The 20,148-nt window shown below is 38.8% G+C and overlaps 1 protein-coding gene across 3 annotated transcripts in view; it reads right to left on the reverse strand.

Annotated features, from left to right (window-relative positions):
- Window positions 1-20,148, reverse strand: part of COL6A5 (collagen type VI alpha 5 chain) — a 122,927-nt gene that overhangs the window by 91,885 nt on the left and 10,894 nt on the right. For 2 of the 3 annotated variants that reach the window (XM_038002894.2, XM_008009169.3), the window contains exons 2-4: window positions 9,671-9,765; window positions 6,535-7,134; window positions 3,312-3,944 (exon numbers count right to left, since the gene is read on the reverse strand). In XM_038002894.2, coding sequence (XP_037858822.2) covers window positions 3,312-3,944; window positions 6,535-7,134; window positions 9,671-9,737 — 1,300 coding nt within the window. In that variant the 5' untranslated portion in view covers window positions 9,738-9,765. Of the gene's footprint in view, window positions 1-3,311; window positions 3,945-6,534; window positions 7,135-9,670; window positions 9,766-20,148 lie in introns of those variants that run through there. The other variant, XM_038002893.2, reaches the window with a different exon arrangement.

Raw genomic sequence — 20,148 nt, forward strand, 5'->3', positions numbered from 1 at the left:
ATCCCTGCCTAGGGCTGTGCTATCCAATACACTAGCCACTAGTCACATGTTGCTATTAAAATGTAAATCTAAACTATCCAACATCAAATAAAATTAAAAGTCATGTCCTTGAGTACACTACCTACATTTCAAGTGCTTAACAGCTCCATATAACTAGCTGCTACCTTCTTAGACAGCATAGATAGAGAATATTTCTATTACTACAAAATTTCAATTAAACAGTGCCAAAGAATGTGTCCCTTGGCTCAAGGCCTCACCTGTGCATTCATATATACAGATATGTATAAAAATATAGATGTATGTATTTAATTTTAAAGCAGAAACATCTACCCAACTGAATGCTACTAAACATTTTAATTATAAAACTACAGTAACTCTCTTGTTCTGATTCCACAACCCCATGCAGACTTTTGATTACAATTTAGCTTCTAATTTGGCATGTCTATAGGGAGAGAATGTACCACTTGGAAGATATGAATGTCCAAGCCCCTGGGCATTGATAGCTCTCATTTTTACGTAGAGATTTGTCATTCTTTTTCCATACATCAGTCACTTGAGTTTGATTAATGTGAATTTAGCCTTGATTTAATGAAGTTTTTATGTAATAAAAATTGAACACTTACTATGTGCCAGATGTAGTGGATATAGCAGTGACTAAGCCAGATATAGCTTTTTCTCTGAGCGTTGATCATTCTGAAATTGCAAAGCTGGCCACCACACTCTAGACCACAGGAACATCACTAAGGTGGTAGGTCTTAAATGTTGCTAGCCTGAGTTCATTAGGGAGCTCACTAAAATGCATGGGCCCAGGACCTACCCTCAGAGACCAATCCAGTAGTTTTAGAGTGATGCTTGGGCAACTGAATTATTAACAAGCTCCTCAAAAGACTCTAAGTTTACAACAGACACTGTTGGTGTTTTTGCCTATATTTTCTCAAATCTCTTACCATTTTTATGCAAACTGGCTGCTGGTGCTTTGCTTTCACTCCCAATAGCAAATGCTATATCTGTGGGTGAGCTGTCCCTGAGTTTCTGGAAACTTCTTTGCCTGGCACTTGAACCAGAAGTGTCCAGAAATTTACATTCCCTGCATGTGCTTAAATGTAAATTCTCTAGTTACGTATTTTTTTTTCCTTGCCTGGGACAACTCTGATGTTTGATATACACTATCTCTAGAATGACACCATGGAATTGAGCTAACATTACTATCCATGGGACTTTTCTTGTTGTCCTTTCCTTCCTATTCCCATTTCCTCATTTTCCTACCAATTTCCTTTTTTTTTTCCTGGTTACGCTTCCTAATATATCAATTTCATGTGAATTGTTACCTGGCATCTGCTTCTGAGGAGCCCAACCTAAGTCAGGTACCAACATTTTAAAACAACTGGATTACTAAGGAGTTACATAGTGAAGCCTTGTGCCCTAGCTTTGGTCCCACATCTTCCCATTTACAATTTCTGTAATGACAATAATAGTTTTTTGTGGCATCACTGCAAACTCCTGAGAGAGACTATGCCACACATCCCTTCTATGCCCTAATAACAGTATTATATTGAAGCCGGTCTGGTTTAAAATTAGCCTTTAATATCATTGGAACATTAAAATTCCTTTCCATGTTACGTGCTGCCAAATTCCAGTTTCAATTGCCTGGAAGCATTTTCTCTATGGAGAAAATGTGTGAAGACAGCAGATATCTCAGAATTAGATAAGCTCAAAGTCATATTAAGTATCTCTTGGCATGTACTTTTGAAAAGAGCTCAGTAAAACTATAGCAGAGTCACAAAGAATCTTAACTAGAAAATCTTTCACTGGAATGACAGAAGGAAAAAATAGGATCAAAATGTCAGATAATAACCATGATTGTGCATAAAAATACAGGTAAAAGGATGTCCCTGCAAGACTTTTACAAAAACAAAACATTGGCCTATATATCCAACAATTTAAGATATGTTTTTTTAAAATATGGTATATCTATTATATGGAAAATTTTTCTCAACCTAAAGGAATTGTTTCAAAAGAATATTTAAGGAAACAAACAAACAATCATAATATCAAGATGATGGAAAAGTGGGTAAGGCAGATATTACTAGTTATCTCCAATATCCATTTTCTCCTTCTTCTATACCAACTGAACTGCCAGTTTTAACCTAGGTGTTTGACTTCCCCAAATAAAGGTCACATTTCCCAGCTCCCATTTTCATAACTTAGGTGTGACATGTGACCAAGTGCTGGCCAATGGGATGTAAGCAGAAATGGTACACATAACTTTCGGGAGCATCCTTGAAGAAAAGGTGAAGAGGCCTGCCCCTTTTTTCTTCCCTTTTGTCTTTCTTGCTTTCTGGATGTGAGGGTGATGCCTAGAGCCATTATTTTGGACAACGATCCTAGGGATTAAGCCCACGAACAGCAAAAAATAATGTGGAAAAAGACAGGGTCTCTGACACTGTGGTGTACCAGACTAGCTCAGTCTGCCTACCTCTGGACTTACTTGTGAAACAGAAAAAATAATCTTACCCTGTTTCAATCACTGTAATTTTGGTTTCTTCTGTGGTCACACGCAAATATAGTTGTAACTATTAAAAGTTACCCAACTCTCTATGCCTATACGGTTCAATATGACAGCCACTAGACACACCTGGCTATTAACATTAAAATGAATTAAAACTACATGACATTTAAAATTCAGTTCCTCCATCACACTAGTCACATTTCAAGTGCTCAGTAGCCACATGTGGCTGGTGGCTGACCTAGTGGACAGTGCAGATAAAGAACATTTCCAGCATCACAGAAAGGTCTGTTGGACAGCACTGATATATACAATGTGATATCATTTTTAAAAACTCTATGTTTGTGTGTGTGTGCATGAATGAAAGGAAGACAGAGGGAGAGAGGGAGGGAGGGGTAAAGGGATGGGAGAAGGGAGGGAGAGAAAGAGAGAGGGATGGAAGAGACTAAAGACAACAGGAAAAAGTATTAATGGTTTTATCTGAAGATAGAATTACGGGTGATTCTATTTTCTTCTGTATGTCAAGCCATACTATTATGGTATTTTATAATTAACATATATATTTTACATTTTGTTGAGCTATGATTTACATGTTATAAAATTGATCTCTTGTAAGTGTATTGTTCAATGATTTTTGATAAATGTTTGAAGTTGTATGGGCATCACCAAAATCCAGCTTTAGAACATTCCCACAACTCCTGAAAGTTCCTTTATCCAATTACAGTTGATCCTCACGCTCCCCCTTCAGTGCTAGGTAACCACTTATATTACTTTTATAATTAGAAAAGTATTTTTAAAAACATACCAGTTTTATCAAGATTCCTTTGTTCAGCATAAGTAGAAATTTGGGACCATATTTCATTCTGGAGTTTTTTCAGGAACTTTGTGCTATAAGTTTCTAAGTCTGCATAGGACTTCAGCATGGAAATTGTCTGTTCTGGAGGGTAAGACACTGTTTCTTCTAACTGGGTATTGTTAGCCCCTTGGATGCTCAAGGCAAACATTGTAACATCTTCCAGCCGAAGGTTCAGTGCAGCATCATGCACCTTATCATCTGATGGTCTGTGGGTGACCAGGACTGCAATCTGAGGCACTCCCTGTGCTCTTCTGCTGCCATATGACTCTGAGAAGCCGTCTCTTCTCATGTGCTCAATGGCAGCCCCTGTATTGGATTTCCCAACTTGGATGGAAAGATTCTTGATTTGCTGCTTAAATTCAGATTGGGTTGTGCTTGATTTAAGAAAAGAAATAGTCTTGGCACTACTGCTATAACTTATCAGTCCAAGTCGCAGGCAATTTTCCTTCACATCCATGGAGCTGGTAATGTTCTCCAGGAAGGTCTGAAGATGCCTTAAATTTCCTCTGGTCCCAAGTGACTCATCCACCAGGAACACGAGGTCAGCAAGTGAGTCTTTCTGACAGGATATGGGGAAGGGAACTATGGAGAGACAAAAAGTGTGAGGATTATGTTGTATACACCACTGGCCCAGAGAGAGAAAGGTACTTTTTACATTGTCAAGCACATTAGTTAGGATAGAGGTAATCATGACGGATGTAGACAGCATTGTTTTCTTTTAGTGAACAAAAGATCAAAATTCTAAGTAAGACTTACAAGGTCATTGACTTCAAAAGCTTTCCATGTGCTGTTCCCTCTGTCTGAAGAATGTTTCTGACCAATTTCCCTACCACATCCCATGACCACCACCACTATTATCTCCATGACCACCATCACCACTGGTATGATCACCACCACCACTGCCATCACTTCCACCTCCACCACCACCACCACCACCATTGCCGCCACTACCTTCACTACTAGTGAAGTGAAGGAACCACCATGTCCACCATCACCGCTACCTTTCCCACTGCCACCACCACTCTCAAGAACTGGGATGCAGGGATGAGTTAGCAGAAATATCTCTGACCACAGGAAGTTCACATTCTCTGGGGAGGGCAGATAACTAGATTGTATTATTTCACATAGTAGTAAGTGCTAGCAAGAAAATAAAACAGGTGACTTGACTGACTACACTGTCGCTAAGGGAGGGTTAACTTACCTGAGACATGAAGAAATCAGGGAAGGCCTCTCTGAGAGGATCACATATGGGTTGAGAAATCACTGGAGAGAGGAATTCAGCCACGTGGAGTTCTGAAGGAAGAGGAATTCTGGCAGATAGAGCAGCAAGAGGTGGGAACAAGCAAGAAGTCCAGAGTAGCTGGAGTCCATGAGTGAGGGGAAATACTGATGGATAAGGCCAGAAGGAAGCAGGGCCTAGATATTCTGGGAGTCACATGATCTTATTTAAATATTTTAAATATCATTCCAGTTGCTGAGAGGAAATAATGAATTCAGGGATAATAATTAAGAAACAATAGTCCTAGTCCAGGAAAGAGATAAGGATTCCTGGGCAAGTATTACAGCTGCTAAGATGGAATGACAAGGATAGTTTTGATACGTGACTTAGAGGTAGAACAGAAAACTGGATAAATTGGATGTGAGTATTGACAACAAAAGAGGAAGTGGTGAAAACTCCTGGGTTTTTGGCCTGAACGACTGAGTGAATGGTGGTGGTGTCTTTTTTCAAGACAGGGAAGATAGTGAGAAAAACAAGTTACAGGGGGGATTTGTGTTCTGTTTCAGACATGGTAAGTTCGAGAAACTACTGAGTATTGAAGAGGAGATGCCAGGTAAGCAGTTGCTTATACAAATTTGGAATCTAATGGAAAGTATGCCAAATTCACATAAAACATAGACTCCAAGCACAGGTGGATGAACTGCAGGTGTGGAAAGCTAGCCAAGAGATAAGCTCAACCTTGCCAAGAACTACCCATCTGTGAGTTCTGAGAAGGCAGAAAGCATGTCTTACTTATCACTGTCCCTCCAGTACCTGGTGCCTGGTGAGAGCTCAAAAATATTTATGGAATTAAAAATAATTCTCATAAATCTACCAATCTACTCTGAATCCCCCATAGTTAGCTAAACAAATTCCAAGAATGACCTTCTCAGGTCAGTATTGATTTGCAAATAGTTGTTACTATTAATAACAGTAAACAGTGTGCCAAATGCCATACAAGCCACCTCACTCATATTATGTGGTAGGCACTATTATCCTCACTTTACAGGTAAGGAAACTGATGCTCAGGGTTAAGTAAGGGACTCAATGTCCTAAGTGGCCAAGCCAGGGTTTGAACTCAGACCTTCCTGACTCCAAAGTCTTTGGTCCTAAACTCTAAAGTCCAGGATGAGACAACACAGCAGACACAGGGCTCAACACAGCAGAATGCAGTCCACTGCATTGCATTACTGCACCACTGAGGGCATCCCCTCTTCTTCCTGGTTGAACACAAAATATGAACATGTACTAATAGTGTCTTATTCTAAGGTTATCATTCTTCTCACTGAGTATCACTATATATCAGTTCACAAGCATTTATTGAATATTTATTGTGAGCCTCATACTGTAACAAGACTGTGAAGGAAAGAGAATAGACAATGATCCTATTTCTTTATCTATAAGATCCTCATGTATTAATTCATTAAGAAATAGAACACCAGCTCATTGTCAGACACTGTGCTTGGCACAAAGAATAGAGAGATAAGTTGTCAGTCCTGCCCTCATGTGCTACCTGTTTCTTGCTCGGTGGTGGTGGGGAAGGAAAGGAGGACAAACACAGAAATGGATAGTTAAATGGAAAGTGCTGCTGTCATAAGCTGTGTGCAAGGAACTGAAACTCAAAAAGAAATTAGAAAGGAAAGATTCCAAGAGGAAAAGGATGTAGGGATGAGATTTACATGATGACAGGAGTCATTCAAGCTATAAGAAAACAAAGGAGTGCAATAAGATCGAGCTCTTGTCAGAAAAAAATTTCACAAGCAAAGGCAGAAGTGAGCAGGTATGATGTATAGAAGTTTCCAGTACTTCAATACGGCTAATCATGAAAACCTAACATGAGTTGCAAGAGGTGAGGGTGGACAAATGTAGACCCACCTGGGGATCAGGCACCTCGTCAACCAAGGGCTTCCTTACCTTGCGTATCAGCATCGATGGCTCCCTCCTTGTACTTGGTTACATCCTTGATGATCTGTGTCATGTTTTGGGAAAACATGCTGAGGTCTCTGATTGTCCGAAGGTTGAAATGGAAATGGGACGTGGCCATGGCCTTCAGATTTTCCTCAGAAGCTTTCTGCACCCCCACAGAGATAATTTTCACCCCGTCTTTCTGCAGGGCTTTTGAAGCCTCTTCCACTTCATCCTCAGACTCAGCTGAAGCCAGGACCACCAAAATTGGGGGAAATTGTTTCCTGTCTCTCCCATTTGTGGGTGCAGAGAAATAGGTCCTGTGAGCCTCCTGAAGAGCCTTTCCTATCTGCAGGGACCCGCCAATGAACTGAAAGTTCATCTTGAGGTGGTTCAGCATGGGGCTCCTGCCTTTGAAGGTGTTCAGATGGAATTCACTGTGAAACTCATTGCTGTACTGGGCCAGGGCTACACGGTATTTGTTGGTCTCTATGGGGAGACTGTTGATCATTTTGTTGATGAACGTTTTGACAAATGGGAACAAATTAGGTCCCAGGTGATCGGAGCTGTCCATCAGAAACACAACATCTGCATACTCAGGGCCTGGCCCTATCAAAATAAAATAACAACATGCAAAAACAAAGTTATCATTCAGCCTTTATATTTTACATCGCAATACTTATTTAAGACTATGCCCCATTGTTAAGTATACATCAGAATCCCAAGAAAAGTGTCTTTTGGAGGTCAAACAGAAGAAACTATAATTGCCTTTGCTAAAATGTCAAACAAAAGGGCTTTAGTAAAGTTAGCCAACAGATATACAAGAGACAATAAACTTCTTTCCTTTTTTAGTTCTGGAACCCCAAACTCTGATATTGTACCAACCCAGAAAGTCCCTGACTGGACTGGCTTGGCTGTGTCCCTACCCAAATCTCATCTTGAATTATAGCTCCCATAATCCCCACATGTCATGGGAGGGACCCAGTAGGAAGTAATTGAATCATGGTGGTGCTTACCCCCATGCTGTTCTTGTGATGGTGAGTGAGTTCTCATGAGATCTGATGGTTTTATAAGGGGCTTTTCCCCTTTTGCTTGGCACTTCTCTCTCCTGCTACCATGTGAAGGACATGTTTGCTTCCACTTCTGCCATGATTATAATTTTCCTGGGGCCTCCCCAGCCATGAGGAACTGTGAGTCAATTAAATCTCTTTCCTTTGTAAATTACCCAGTCTCGGGTATTTCTTCATAGCAGTGTAAGAATGGGCCAAAGCAGTCTGAGGACTACAGCAATTTTTGGAAACATTATAGAGTAAGCAGTTGTCTCAGGTGGCAGAACAGAGTCTAAGACCAGGATTTCAGATGAAAGTGCTTGATTGAAGGCATGCAATGTAAGAGAAACAGGACAGGACAGGGAACAAGCAGAGAAGGGCATGTCATCAGGTAAGGTCTAGCTTTGGCCTGCTCTGCAAGGGGCTCTGGAGCCTAAATTACAGCAGAGCTGTCCCTCTTTGAGGCAAGAGGGCCAGTTTTTTGTGCTACCCTATTGGTCAGTCATTGGCTGCAGACCATCCCCAGAAGTTGGAGAGGAGCAGAGGGTTGCAGGCAGAACCTTTTGGTTAAGTGGGAAAGCTGAGAACAGTTCCCCTGAGAAAATGGGGTACAGCCATGAGCTGTTGCCAGCAGTATTTACAGTAGCTGGGAGGTGGGTGCACCAGCCAGACAAGAAAAGTCTGGCAAGGGAGTGCCAATAGTATCTACCTTAGCAGTCATGGTCATCCATGCTGCTCTTGAAATTAGTAATGTGCTAGTAAATGTCTAACAACTGGCTCTCTCTTTCAAGGTAACTCAGAAATTCATCAGGAAATCTTAGAGTAACACCGTGACAATGCACAGTAAAAAATACTTCTTTGAATGATGTTTTTAGTAATTACAATAGAGTAGAAAAACCTGCCTTTAATGCATTCTCTCTCTCTTTTCCTATACAGACACACGTGCACACACACACACACACACACACCACAGTCGTGTGCTTCACAATGACATAATGACATTTCAGTCAACAACAGACTGTATATATGATAGTGTCCTCATAAGGTTATAATTAAACTGGCTGGGCTCACACTGTAAGACCAAAGTGGTAGGATCACTTGAGCCCAGGAAATTGAGACCAGCCTGGGCAAGATGATGAAACCCTGTCTCTACAAAAAATATAAAAATTAGCCAGGTGTGGTGGCATGCATATGTAGTCCCAGCTATTTGGGAGGCTGAGGCAGAAGGATTGCTTGAGCCGAGGGAGCGGAGGTTGCAGTGAGCCGAGACTGCACCACTCCACTCTAGCTTGAGTGGCAGAGTGAGACTCTGTCTCAAAAAAAAAAAAAAAAAACAAAAAAAACGATTATAATAGAACTGAAAAATTCTTATCACCTAATAACATCATAGCTGTCATAATGTGGCAGTGCAAGGTATTGCCTTTCCTGTGTTTAGATGTGTTTAGATATATAAATTCTTACCATTGTATTATACTTGCCTATAATATTCAGCATAGTAACATGCAGTATAGGTTTGCAGCCTAGGAGCAATAGGCTGTATCATATACCCTAGGTGTGCAGTAGGGTACACCATCTAGGTATAAGTATACTCTATGATGTTTACACAATGACAAAATGGCCTAATGATGTATTTCTCAGAAAGTACACCCATTGTTAAGTGATGTATGACTATGTGTGTGTGTTTGTGTGTAAATATATATTTCATGCTTGTAAAAGGAAAGGAAGGCAATGGTTTAGTCATGAAATACTTAGAATTTGTTTCTGTGTGGGGTTCCTTTCCTTTCATTTATAAGATCAAGATTCAAATGGATCTATAAACAAATGGACTGACTCAATCCATGGAGACAAGTAATATTGAGACTGAAGCAAATCAATGGATAACTGAATTTTTCTAGCCAGGTGCAACATAACTCATGATTTTTTCTCATGGCTTTGTGCTGTCTTTGACAAGTTAAGTTTGTTTGATATTGTATAACAATTACTAAATGCTGCATACTTTGATTTTTAGTAAATAAATTATTTCCCTCTGTTTATTAAAGTTTACTGAGATATAAAAATATTTCCTAAATAATAATAAACATAAAATATACTGGTACCTGGGCTCTGGTCTGCCAATGTTTCAGTCCAAATGATTAGGACAAATATAATTAGCAGGATCTTCATTTTGTTAGTGAAGATTTTTACTTTTGTTCTGCAAAAAAGAATTATTTACAATATGAAAATTTTTATTTCTTACCATTAAATAACTGTGAAGATAGTTGTATTAGAGCATGGTACACTGTAAACAAGTATTTGTCAAGCAGTGCCAAGTGTGTTTATAAAATTCATCAAGCATTTGGAATATTTGTTGAAAATATTAATGCTAATGTTTGGTGAGCCCTGGCTAAGGCTCAAACACCTTTCTCTTGCTTGACAAGTGTCATCTAATTTAATTCTCACAACAGTCTTATAGGGAGGTACAATTACTACACTTACGTGACAGATAAGGAAACTGAAGCACCAAATGTCTTGGTAAGAGGTAGATCAATCCACAGTACTAACCCAGACAAAGCAATTGCATCACCCAACCTCTTAACCACTATGTCATAAGCTTTATACAAAATTAGTGTCCTCACAAAATTTACATAGTCACTATTCTCTACCCTTTATTGTTATGCCACTATCATATATGTTCATAATTTGGCTTAAAAAGCCAACAGCTACACATGTCTCTTCCTTCATTGAGTCCTTGTGAATACTGCTTCCTCACTTACAGTTATGCCCAATTTCACAAAGTACCTTAGGTTTGGTTTTTCCACATAGTTCACAATCAATCAGAACGCTTCCTGGGAAATTAAAATCTCAGGAATTTAACCAAATCAGAGTTTGTTCTTTATAAGAATAGAAATAGATTAAAATGGCCAATACTCAAAAAATAGATCTGCCTTAAAACAGATACCAAAGGTATAAGGGCTGATTTTTAGAGCTCTTTTGAAATTGTTACTCATTAAGGAAGATTGATAGAATCATTGGAAGCTGGATGTGGAAAAGACCCTATAAATAATTTAGATTAAGCACCCAGTTCAGAGGAAACAACATTTTTATCACCCCAAAAAGAAACCCCAAACCCATAGCAGTCATTCCCCACTCCCTCCCCCGTGCCACCCTTCTATAGGTGCTGGCACTGATCTTTCTCTATGGATTTGCCTATTCTGGACATTTCATATAAACAGAATCACATAATATGTGGCCTTTCTGTTTGACTTCTTTCATTTAGTATGAGTATGTATCAGTACTTAATTCTTAATTCTTTTTTATGGCTGAGTAATATTCCATTGTATGGATGTATAACATTTAAAACATTAATTGTCAGTTGATGAACATTTGGGTTGTTTCTACTTTGGTCTATTACAAATAATACTGCTATGAACACTTATGTACATGCTGATGTGAATATATGTTTTCATTTATCTGGAGTAGGTACCTAGGAGTGAAATATTTGGTCTTATCATAACACTATGTTTAACATTTTGAGAAACTGTAAAATTGTTTTCCAAAGTGGTTGTACTATTTTACACTTTCAGCAGCAATGTATAAAGGTTCCAACTTCTCCACATCGCCATCAACACTAATTTTCCGTTTTGTTATTATAGCCATTCTAGTGGGTATAAATGGTTTTCATTTGCATTGCCCTAATGAAGAATGATGCTATCTTTTCAGGTGCTTAATGGTCATTAGTATCTCTTACTGGGTGAAACATCTATTTAAATGCTTTACCCATTTTTACTTGGGTTATTTGTCTTTTATTGTTGTAATATAAAAATTCTTTATATATTCTAGATGCTAGAATATGAGATGCTTCACAGATATATGACGTGCTAATATACTCCTGCCATTCTGTGGGTTGTATTTTCACTTTTTAAATGTGTCCTTTGAGGCACAAGTGATTTTAAATTTGATAAAGTCCAATTTATCTGGGTTTTTTTTTGTTTTATTTTGTTCCTAATGCTTTTAGTGTCGTATCTAAAACACCATTGCCTACAGTCACTAAAGGTTACTTGTATATTTTCTTCTAAACATTTTATAGTTTAGCCTTGCATTTAGTTCTTTAACCCATTTTAAGTTGTTTCTGTGTGTGGTGTGAGGTAGGGATACAATTTCACTCTTTTGTATGTGCATATACAATTACAGTTGTCCTAGTACCATTTGTTGAAAATACTTTTCTTTCACCATTGAATTATCTTCACACCCTCATCAAAAACAAATTTACTATGAGTGGATGAGTTTATTTTTAGACTCTCAATTGTATTCTATTTATCTATATTTCTATCCTTATGCCAGTACCACATAGTCTTGATTATGCTACTTTTAAGAAAGATTTGAAGTTGGAAAGTGTGAGTCCTTCCACTTTGTTCTTTCTCAAGGTTGTTTTGGCTATTCTGAGCCCTGTGCATTTCTATATGTATTTTAGAATCACCTTGTCAGTTTCTGGAAAAAAAAAAAAAAAGAAAGGCATCTGGATTTTGATAGGGTTTTCATTGAACAGGTAGATAAATTTATGGAGTTTTAGCATCTTAATATTGTCTTACAATCCATTAATATGGGTTTTCTATGGAGAATAGAATTTTGAGATCTTATTTCATATTTTCCCTGATGTTCTTTAAATATAGGAGATCATAAGAATTCAAAGATAAAGAGGAGACATTTCTGTACAGCCACGTGAATTCCAAAGCCAATAAATGTTCAGAGCTGTGTATACATCCTTCTTTAGGTTGGTGGTATGTTTAGAGAGTAAGATTAAGCTGGTCTCAACCCAGTAAAGCTCAGCAGAGTTTTACTTATGAACACTGGAGCCCATAGGACATATCCCAGGTGACCATTCATGCACACATCCCTTGGCTTAGCTCTGCTCCCGTTCTTTCTTCAGCTCAAATTCCCACTTTGCATGTCTTGGCTCCAAAATAGTGTCAATAGCTTAATTTTGTAGATGTGGAATTGCTGAGTCAAAAGTATATTTACTTTAAGTTTCTTTGGATACTGCCAAATTGCCATCCTTTGAGTACCAAATAATATTCCCTTACCTGCCCCAACATAGTATGTCTCACTATTTTCACTTCACATTCCTATTTGTCTTTTCCATTATTTACACTATTTTGGTATAAGTTATTCTGATTAGTCTGTCTTTTTTATTGTTCATGCTTCTGAAATAAATTTTTTTCATATTTTTTTCATTTTTTTCATATGCTTATTTTTAATTCCCTTGGCAAGTAATATATGCCCAGGAACAAAGTGAAAGTTTGTATTCCTGCAGATAAGATGGAGATAGAAGAGGGCAGCCTCTCAGAAAAGAAAATGTCCAGTGTTATAATCTAGGCTCTACCACTCCCAATCCCCTCTTCCAGCCCTGTAGTTATTCAGGGGAAGCCACTGCTTATTAATTGTTAATTTTCTATGACTCTTGGTCCTTTGATGGCTCAGCCTCCCTGTCTCTTTTGTAACATCTTGAAGTTTGGATTTGGTGCAGGAAGTCAGCAGGCAGTGCTAAATTTCCAACTTTTCCAAAATTTAAAGTTTCCCATACCAAAGGAAAAATGAAAAAATATTTAGAATATACAGACTCTAAGATATAATAGTAGGGATCCCTTTGGAGAGAGTTGAATCATATCTCTAAGGCTCCTCCTAACTCTAAAATTATCTGATCCTGTGATTCTATGATGGAAGGACCTGAGGCACAGAGTGGCATGTATGAGTGACACTTTAAGGAATTAATTGGCCATTCTGGAGGAGACATACCCCAAACTAGACTTGGGGCCCAAAGAAACTCCAAGTTTGAATAGCTACCAAGTGAACCAACTCACCCTTTCTCATACTTTCAAATGTTCAAACTCTCAGAGGCTGATTGGGAATTCAAAGTTAGTATCACATCTGAGGGAAGGGCACCCCAAGCCCACTTCAGGGTGGACCAACAGCCAAACTGCACATCTGAAGAGAAGGCACACATGCCGAGGGCTAGGCAACAATCAGCTAGCCTTGCTATTTCCTGTGGGGATGTTCAGCACATGTAGATCAGCCACATAGAGATGGGGGCTAAAGCTCCCTAGCCACTTCCAGGAGACAAAATAAGAGGGTAATAACAGACTAATGAATAATCACATCCCTTCTTTTGATTGCATTCCTTTGGTTAAAAATATCTGTGAAGACAAATCTCACCATTATGAATGAGAAACTGTATTGTTTTACGGGGCAATCTATTTTATAACCTATGGCATGAGGTGTTAAAGTGACTTGGTGAAGTAGGGAGAAAAAGCTTAATTTAGCAAAACATAAAGGCACATGATAAAGCCTGCAACCCACTAAGAAGTTCAGACACTAAAGGGAAAAAGAACTTATTTAGCGAGTTACAACAACACAGCAAAGGCCTTGGTGTAATTCTTGAATCCATGAGATTAGAAGTAAGTATGTAAACAGTTTATTGGAGGCTTAGACTGCTAAATCCTAAATCAAGCATGTCACAAATGTTGCAAAAGTAATTGCAGTTTCTACCATTAAAAGTAATGGTAAACTATAGCATTCTGAAACCACCAAGTTTAATTTCTCTTTCTCTCCTTTTGCAGTCAAAGGAGCAAAAAGTCCTGAAATATGGTAAGAAATAAAGGTCAGGTCATCTCCCCTCTGTCCTCTACACTGTTTCCCTTCTCCCTAATGCCTGCCTTCCAGTTTCCCTGGTTAAGCATCCCTCACTCAGGATCTATGCAACAAAAGCTGGCCAGAATATGGAGCTCCAGTAGAGGGAGAAGGGCACAGCTTTAGGAACCACAGTCTCCAGTTGATAAGGGCCTTAGGCTGCAAATGCACCATTCATGCACACCCAGCTGAGGATCTGAGGTCACAGAATGAGTCCATGGCTGAGCTAAAGCTTAAATTCTCGGCTTAGCCTCCCTGGTGCCTTATCCCATTTCTGGAGCATCTGGAGGGCACATTGAGTTTTCCTGTCAAAACAAACTGTGAGGCTAGATAATTATTTAGCCTTATTTTCCTGTGCTGGCTGTCCATCCTGTGGGTGCCATATGACTCTACTTCCTTTGGTTTTCATTACTTTTGTTTCCTCCATGGCACCACTCCTCCACACTCTCAAATCTGTCCACAGCTAGACACTCATTCTAGCCACCTGGACTGCCAAGTCACTCCTCTTCTCTATCATATTTTGCCTTGTACTGAAGTTACTGAAAGACTTTCTTAATCCCGCACTTCTCCTCTTTACCCAGTAACACACACACACACACACACACACACACTCTCACACATACACACAGACCACTAACACCTATAAACTCCTTGAAGGCAGGACTGGACTCTTCATTCCTTGTCATTGAACGTCCCACTTGCTTAGGTGAGTGCCTGCTTTAGAACAGGCTCTCAAGAAATATTTGCTGAATTGAATTAATTACTTAGGAAGTGATTAAACGCCTCATTTATCCAACTATTGTGCCTATTAAACTCACACAGCAGGAATTCCAGAAACTTCTAGAAGCAAAAGGCCATGTTTGGAATATCCTGTGATTGATAAAGTAAGGATTTATGCATGGGAAGCAAACTCCACTAATTTGAGCAACTCTGGGGAAAAGCTGAACACCATATTGGAGCATTCCAGACAAGTCCCAGGGAGTCTGCTCTAGCAGGAGGGGCTGTGTAAACCATTCTGGTTCCATCTTTTCAAAAGGCAGAGGCCTTACAAATCTTCCTGGGTCAGCCCAGGGAAGAAGCAGGTGTGGCGAGGAGGTTTGGCAGCAGTATTAGGACATGATGGTCCTAATACTGCTAAGGGACCAAGTATGTTTGATACATCTTTATATTTCCAGGGCTTGGCAGAGTGAGTATTCGCAAGAAAGGAGAAGAGGAAATGAGGGCAGGTCGGAAGGCAAGTTATTGTGCAAACGCTGGTAAAATATGGGAGGATGAGGTATTATTTCAAATGAAGGAATCGACAAAAATATCATGCACAAAGGGGAAGAGGAGAGATCAAGGATCTCAGGTAGAGAGGTGCCTACAACTGTATTACACAGCACATCAGCAGAAGGAAACCATTTCTCAAGTTCTTCTTATTGGGAAATGTCTGATATCACATTCTAGTAACATCTTTATCAGAGGAAATTGGATTAGGACAGAAGGCAGGAATGCTTATGCCACCAGCTCCTAAAATCAAAACAAATAAGACATATCAGAAACACAGGCTACAGTTTAATTAACACATCTAACAACCATCAATTTCCCAGTCATCCAACACTGCCATTTATAGATAATTTATGGAACTGCCATAGGCTTTGGACACAGAGTAAAACACATAAAATACTTCCTCCAAGAGCACACAATCTATCTGGGGCGCCAGGACAGTGACATGAAAAGATAAAATATAGAAATTCACAAACATTAGCCCCCTAATAACTATGGAGGTTATTTTGTAAGGTCAGTAAAGGTCATAAACCTATTGGTTTTGACTAAAATGTCACTGCAGGCTCCATCATACAATAACTGTCTATGGCATTTACGTCAATGCCTACCCCATAGTAGGTGAGTAGTGAATATTTGTTAAAAGAATAAATGAACATGATGTTTCAGAATAAATTGTAAAGAACAGTTAGAATGCAGCTTAAAGAATACAATAATAATACAAAAGAATAAAATACAGCACTTCAGAGTACAATTTATAAAAAGGCATCAAAAGGAAATTTACAAAAGCCTTTGATATACTCTAAAGGCTTCTACAACTTTGATCAGGCATTGTGGAAAGAATATCAAGGAATCAGAACTCATAATTCAAACCATGAGCTCCTCTCTGAGACTTGTTTCTATGATCTATAAAACAAGAGGGTTGGACTTGAGCTATAAAATGATCTCATTTTGTAAATTAGAGTACAGGCCATCTGGGAACATGGGTTCAACCAAAGGCATAAAATGAGTGAACAGGTCCAGCCCTACAAGGTCCGGGCCTCTCAGAAGGGCGAGACATCACCCTTCTTGCAAGAGCATTGGCAAAAATCACATTGATATATACAGAAGCCCCCTCTATCAGAGCCCAGGCATCAGAATTTTGTTTCAAGTATTCTTAATTATTGTTTAAGTATCCAAACCATAAGCTTCTTATACGCCAGATTTCAAAAAATAAACATCCCTAGACAGAAGAATGTCTTGCTTATGTTACTAATCCTTCTATTTGCCAAAACGTCATAAGGGCCATTATATCCACATGGAAATAAATGACACTGGACCACAGCTGCCCTCAAAATCATGAAGACCCCACATGAGCAGCATTGCTATCCATAGTTTCGGTAGCCTGCTTTCCTGCTCTAGGATCCTTTGGCTGTCTGGTTGTGTGCCTCATTATTAGGGTTGTGGCTCAGAAAACAAAACATGGCTTGGCTTGCTCTTCTCATTATTACTTTCTTAAGAAAGAACAGGCTGTGGGCTGGTGATTCTCAATTTTGGCTGCACACTAGAGAGCTATTAAAAATACTGATGCCAGGTTCCACCCCCAGAGTTTCTGACTCAATTGGTCAGGGGCATGGTCTGAACATGGATTTTTTTAAAACACTCCTGGTGATTCCAATGTGCAGCCAAGGTTGAGGACCACTAAGTTAGGCCATCTTGAATGGTCTAAGCAAGCTCTCTATAGAAAACACAGAGGTATAGTCCCAGAGAGAAAATCTGGGCCTCAATGTCTTTTTCTGCAAGTTGTGGTAAATAATAGCTATAACATTGTGTTGTTGAGAAGTTTATATGAGACCATGTATATAAAACCTCTTAAAGGAAATATCTTAAAGGAAACATTTGTTGATTTTGTCTGCCCAACTTTCATTACTTCTTCTGAGGATTCTCTTTCCCCACTTTCAAACCATGTAGTTGCTGAAATCTTGACCTCACTCTTACTCCAGGAAAGTATACCTGGCTTAGACCAGCATTGCTACAGTCACTGTGATTGATCCAACAATGAGCACTTGACCTACACCATCAAAGTCAGAGAGCCTCAGCCAATATACAGGTTTTGCCACCATGAAGAAGAATCCCAAGATCAAGAGAGATGTATCTTTGATGATGTCAACTGCGCAGCTTGATCAGCCTGATCAATCCCTGGACTTTTCAGGTGTCTCAGTCAATAAATTTTATTTTGTGTTTGAGCTGGTTTGAGTAGGGTTTTACTAATACAGGAGCAAAAAGAATCCTGACCAGAATTCAACTGACAACCTTTGAAAATGCCTGGATACCAGACCTACTGGGATATCCAAGATTAGGGCCTCTATGATGGTTCTTTCCTGCTGCAACTTTGCAGAACTAGACTCACTGGAGAGATCTCAAATTCCTATTCCCTTTGCACCTGACCAAGCACCATAGTATCCACATCGTTTTTCCCTCTGCTTCAAGGCTGAAGGAATTTGCGCTTTTCTTAAGTGTAAATTCAAATCCTAATTATATTTCAGAACTAGACCTGCCTGCTCCCTGACTACTGTAGTCTGTATCTAATCCTCCGTGTTCCCATCTGCCCCAAATACTCAGTCTATATCACGAGTTTTTAATAGCTAAGATATATACTGTATTTAGCTGTACTGTTTATTCGTGTGTATATGTTTGGTAGTGCTATCTCCACTGAAACTTTTGAGAGAAGGGACCATGTTTTTTTCTACTTTGGGGTTGTCCTAATACAATGCAAAGCAAGTAAATGCTTGCTAAACTTAAAAGATATCGTAGGTTAGGGGGAAATGCAGAAATGGTTATGCAGAGTATAATCCCAATTTTTAAAAACGTCATGTGCATTTATTTCTAAGATGTGGGGTTGAGGATATTTTTGGTTCATTCTTAAATTAGAAATTATTTTTCTGGAGTAAAACAAACAAAAATTTGAGAGAAAAATCACAAATAGAATACATGGCTTCCCAGGACAGTGTCAATTTATGACTGTGGTCCCAGTGCAACGATTAATAGCACCTTAGTTATCTCTTAAAATTGACCTGGGACTATGGTTTCTAGTTTGCTATGAGGTAGCTTGGACCTAAGTTGTCACTCCATCCTAAAAACAAGTAAAAAACTAAGCAAACTGAAAATTAATAATTTTTCTTTGTCACAGGGAAAACCGCTGCCCCAAAATTAAAGAGACAGTCAGGAGGATACGGAAAATCACAAGTACAATTTATTGGAGCAGAAACTCATGAGCTGAAACCTTTGCAGGAACCAGTGCTTGGGTAGGAAAACTTGAAGTATAATTGACAAATGGCTGGAGGTTCAATGTGGACACATCTAATAGTTAAAAATTCCAGAAAAGCAATTGCTAAAGAGGCACCCACACTTTCGTTAAGTTTTACCTCAAGGAGCTCTATCAAACTCTTGCAGTAAAGATAAAAGAAAAAAATTCCTCATTATTCAGCAGAGTGAGGGGAATAGGAACCATTTTTAAATACACCACAGCACGCTGTTCTTCTTAACAAGGCATGTTCTCAAGAGAAACTATTTTACCAGAACTCAATCTGCTGGGGTTTTATCAGAATCTAACTGGCCTAGACGAAAGGAAATACCCAACTCTAGTCCCCATTACACCATCTTGTCCCTCCCAAGAGTGACGGAAGACAGAATGAGAGGCATTTGTAAAGTTCATAGCTCGGCAACACAGGTTCACTAAAGGAATGAAACCTAATCAGAGAACTATAGAATGCTGCTTCTCACTCCATACCTTACCACTACATCTACCACTACATGATTAAAGTCCTATTTACAGGATAAGGAAGGAGGAATTTGAATTATTTTGTTATTATAGGTTATTTGCACTACCTGTGTAGCAGTATAGTGATATTTGAAAGTATACTTGGATTAGTTATAAATGCAAACTCTAGAGCAACTACTAAAGAATGAAGTATAACTGATATGCTAAGTAAGGAGAGAGAATTGAATCTTAAAATGCTCAACAAAAACCACAAAAAACAGAAAAGAGTAGAAGACAAAATTGGAACAAAAAACAAAGGCAACAAATAGAATCTAGTAACAAATATGGTAGATATTAATGCATCTGTATCAATAATCACTTCAATGGTTTAAATGCACAACTAAAAGAGATTGTCAGAAACTGAAAGAAATTGAATATATGTTCTCTGCAAGGAACCCTGTTTAAATATAGATAAATGTAGATTAAAAGAAATTGGATAGAGAAAGATATACCATGCTAATACTAATTAAAAGAAAGCAGGAGTAACCATATTAATTTCAGACAGAGAAAACTTCAGAGCAAGGAAAGTTATCAGAGATAAAGAAGGGCATTAGAAAATGATGAAGTCCATTCTCCAAGAAGATATAGCAATCCTTAACATGTTTCCACCTAGCAACAATGCACCAAAATATATGAGGCAAACACTGATAGAATTTCAAGGAGAAATAGATGAATCCACTATGATAGTTGAAGGCTTCAACATCCTCCATCAGAAACAGACAGTTCTAACAGGGAGAAAATCAGTAAGGATATAGTTGAACTCAGCAACACCATCAATTGACTGAATGCAATGAACATCTATAAACCATTTCTTCCAACAACAGCAGAATAACACATTCTTCTCAATTT

Source organism: Chlorocebus sabaeus, chromosome 15 (genome assembly GCF_047675955.1).
Source record: "Chlorocebus sabaeus isolate Y175 chromosome 15, mChlSab1.0.hap1, whole genome shotgun sequence".
Taxonomy (NCBI): domain Eukaryota; kingdom Metazoa; phylum Chordata; class Mammalia; order Primates; family Cercopithecidae; genus Chlorocebus; species Chlorocebus sabaeus.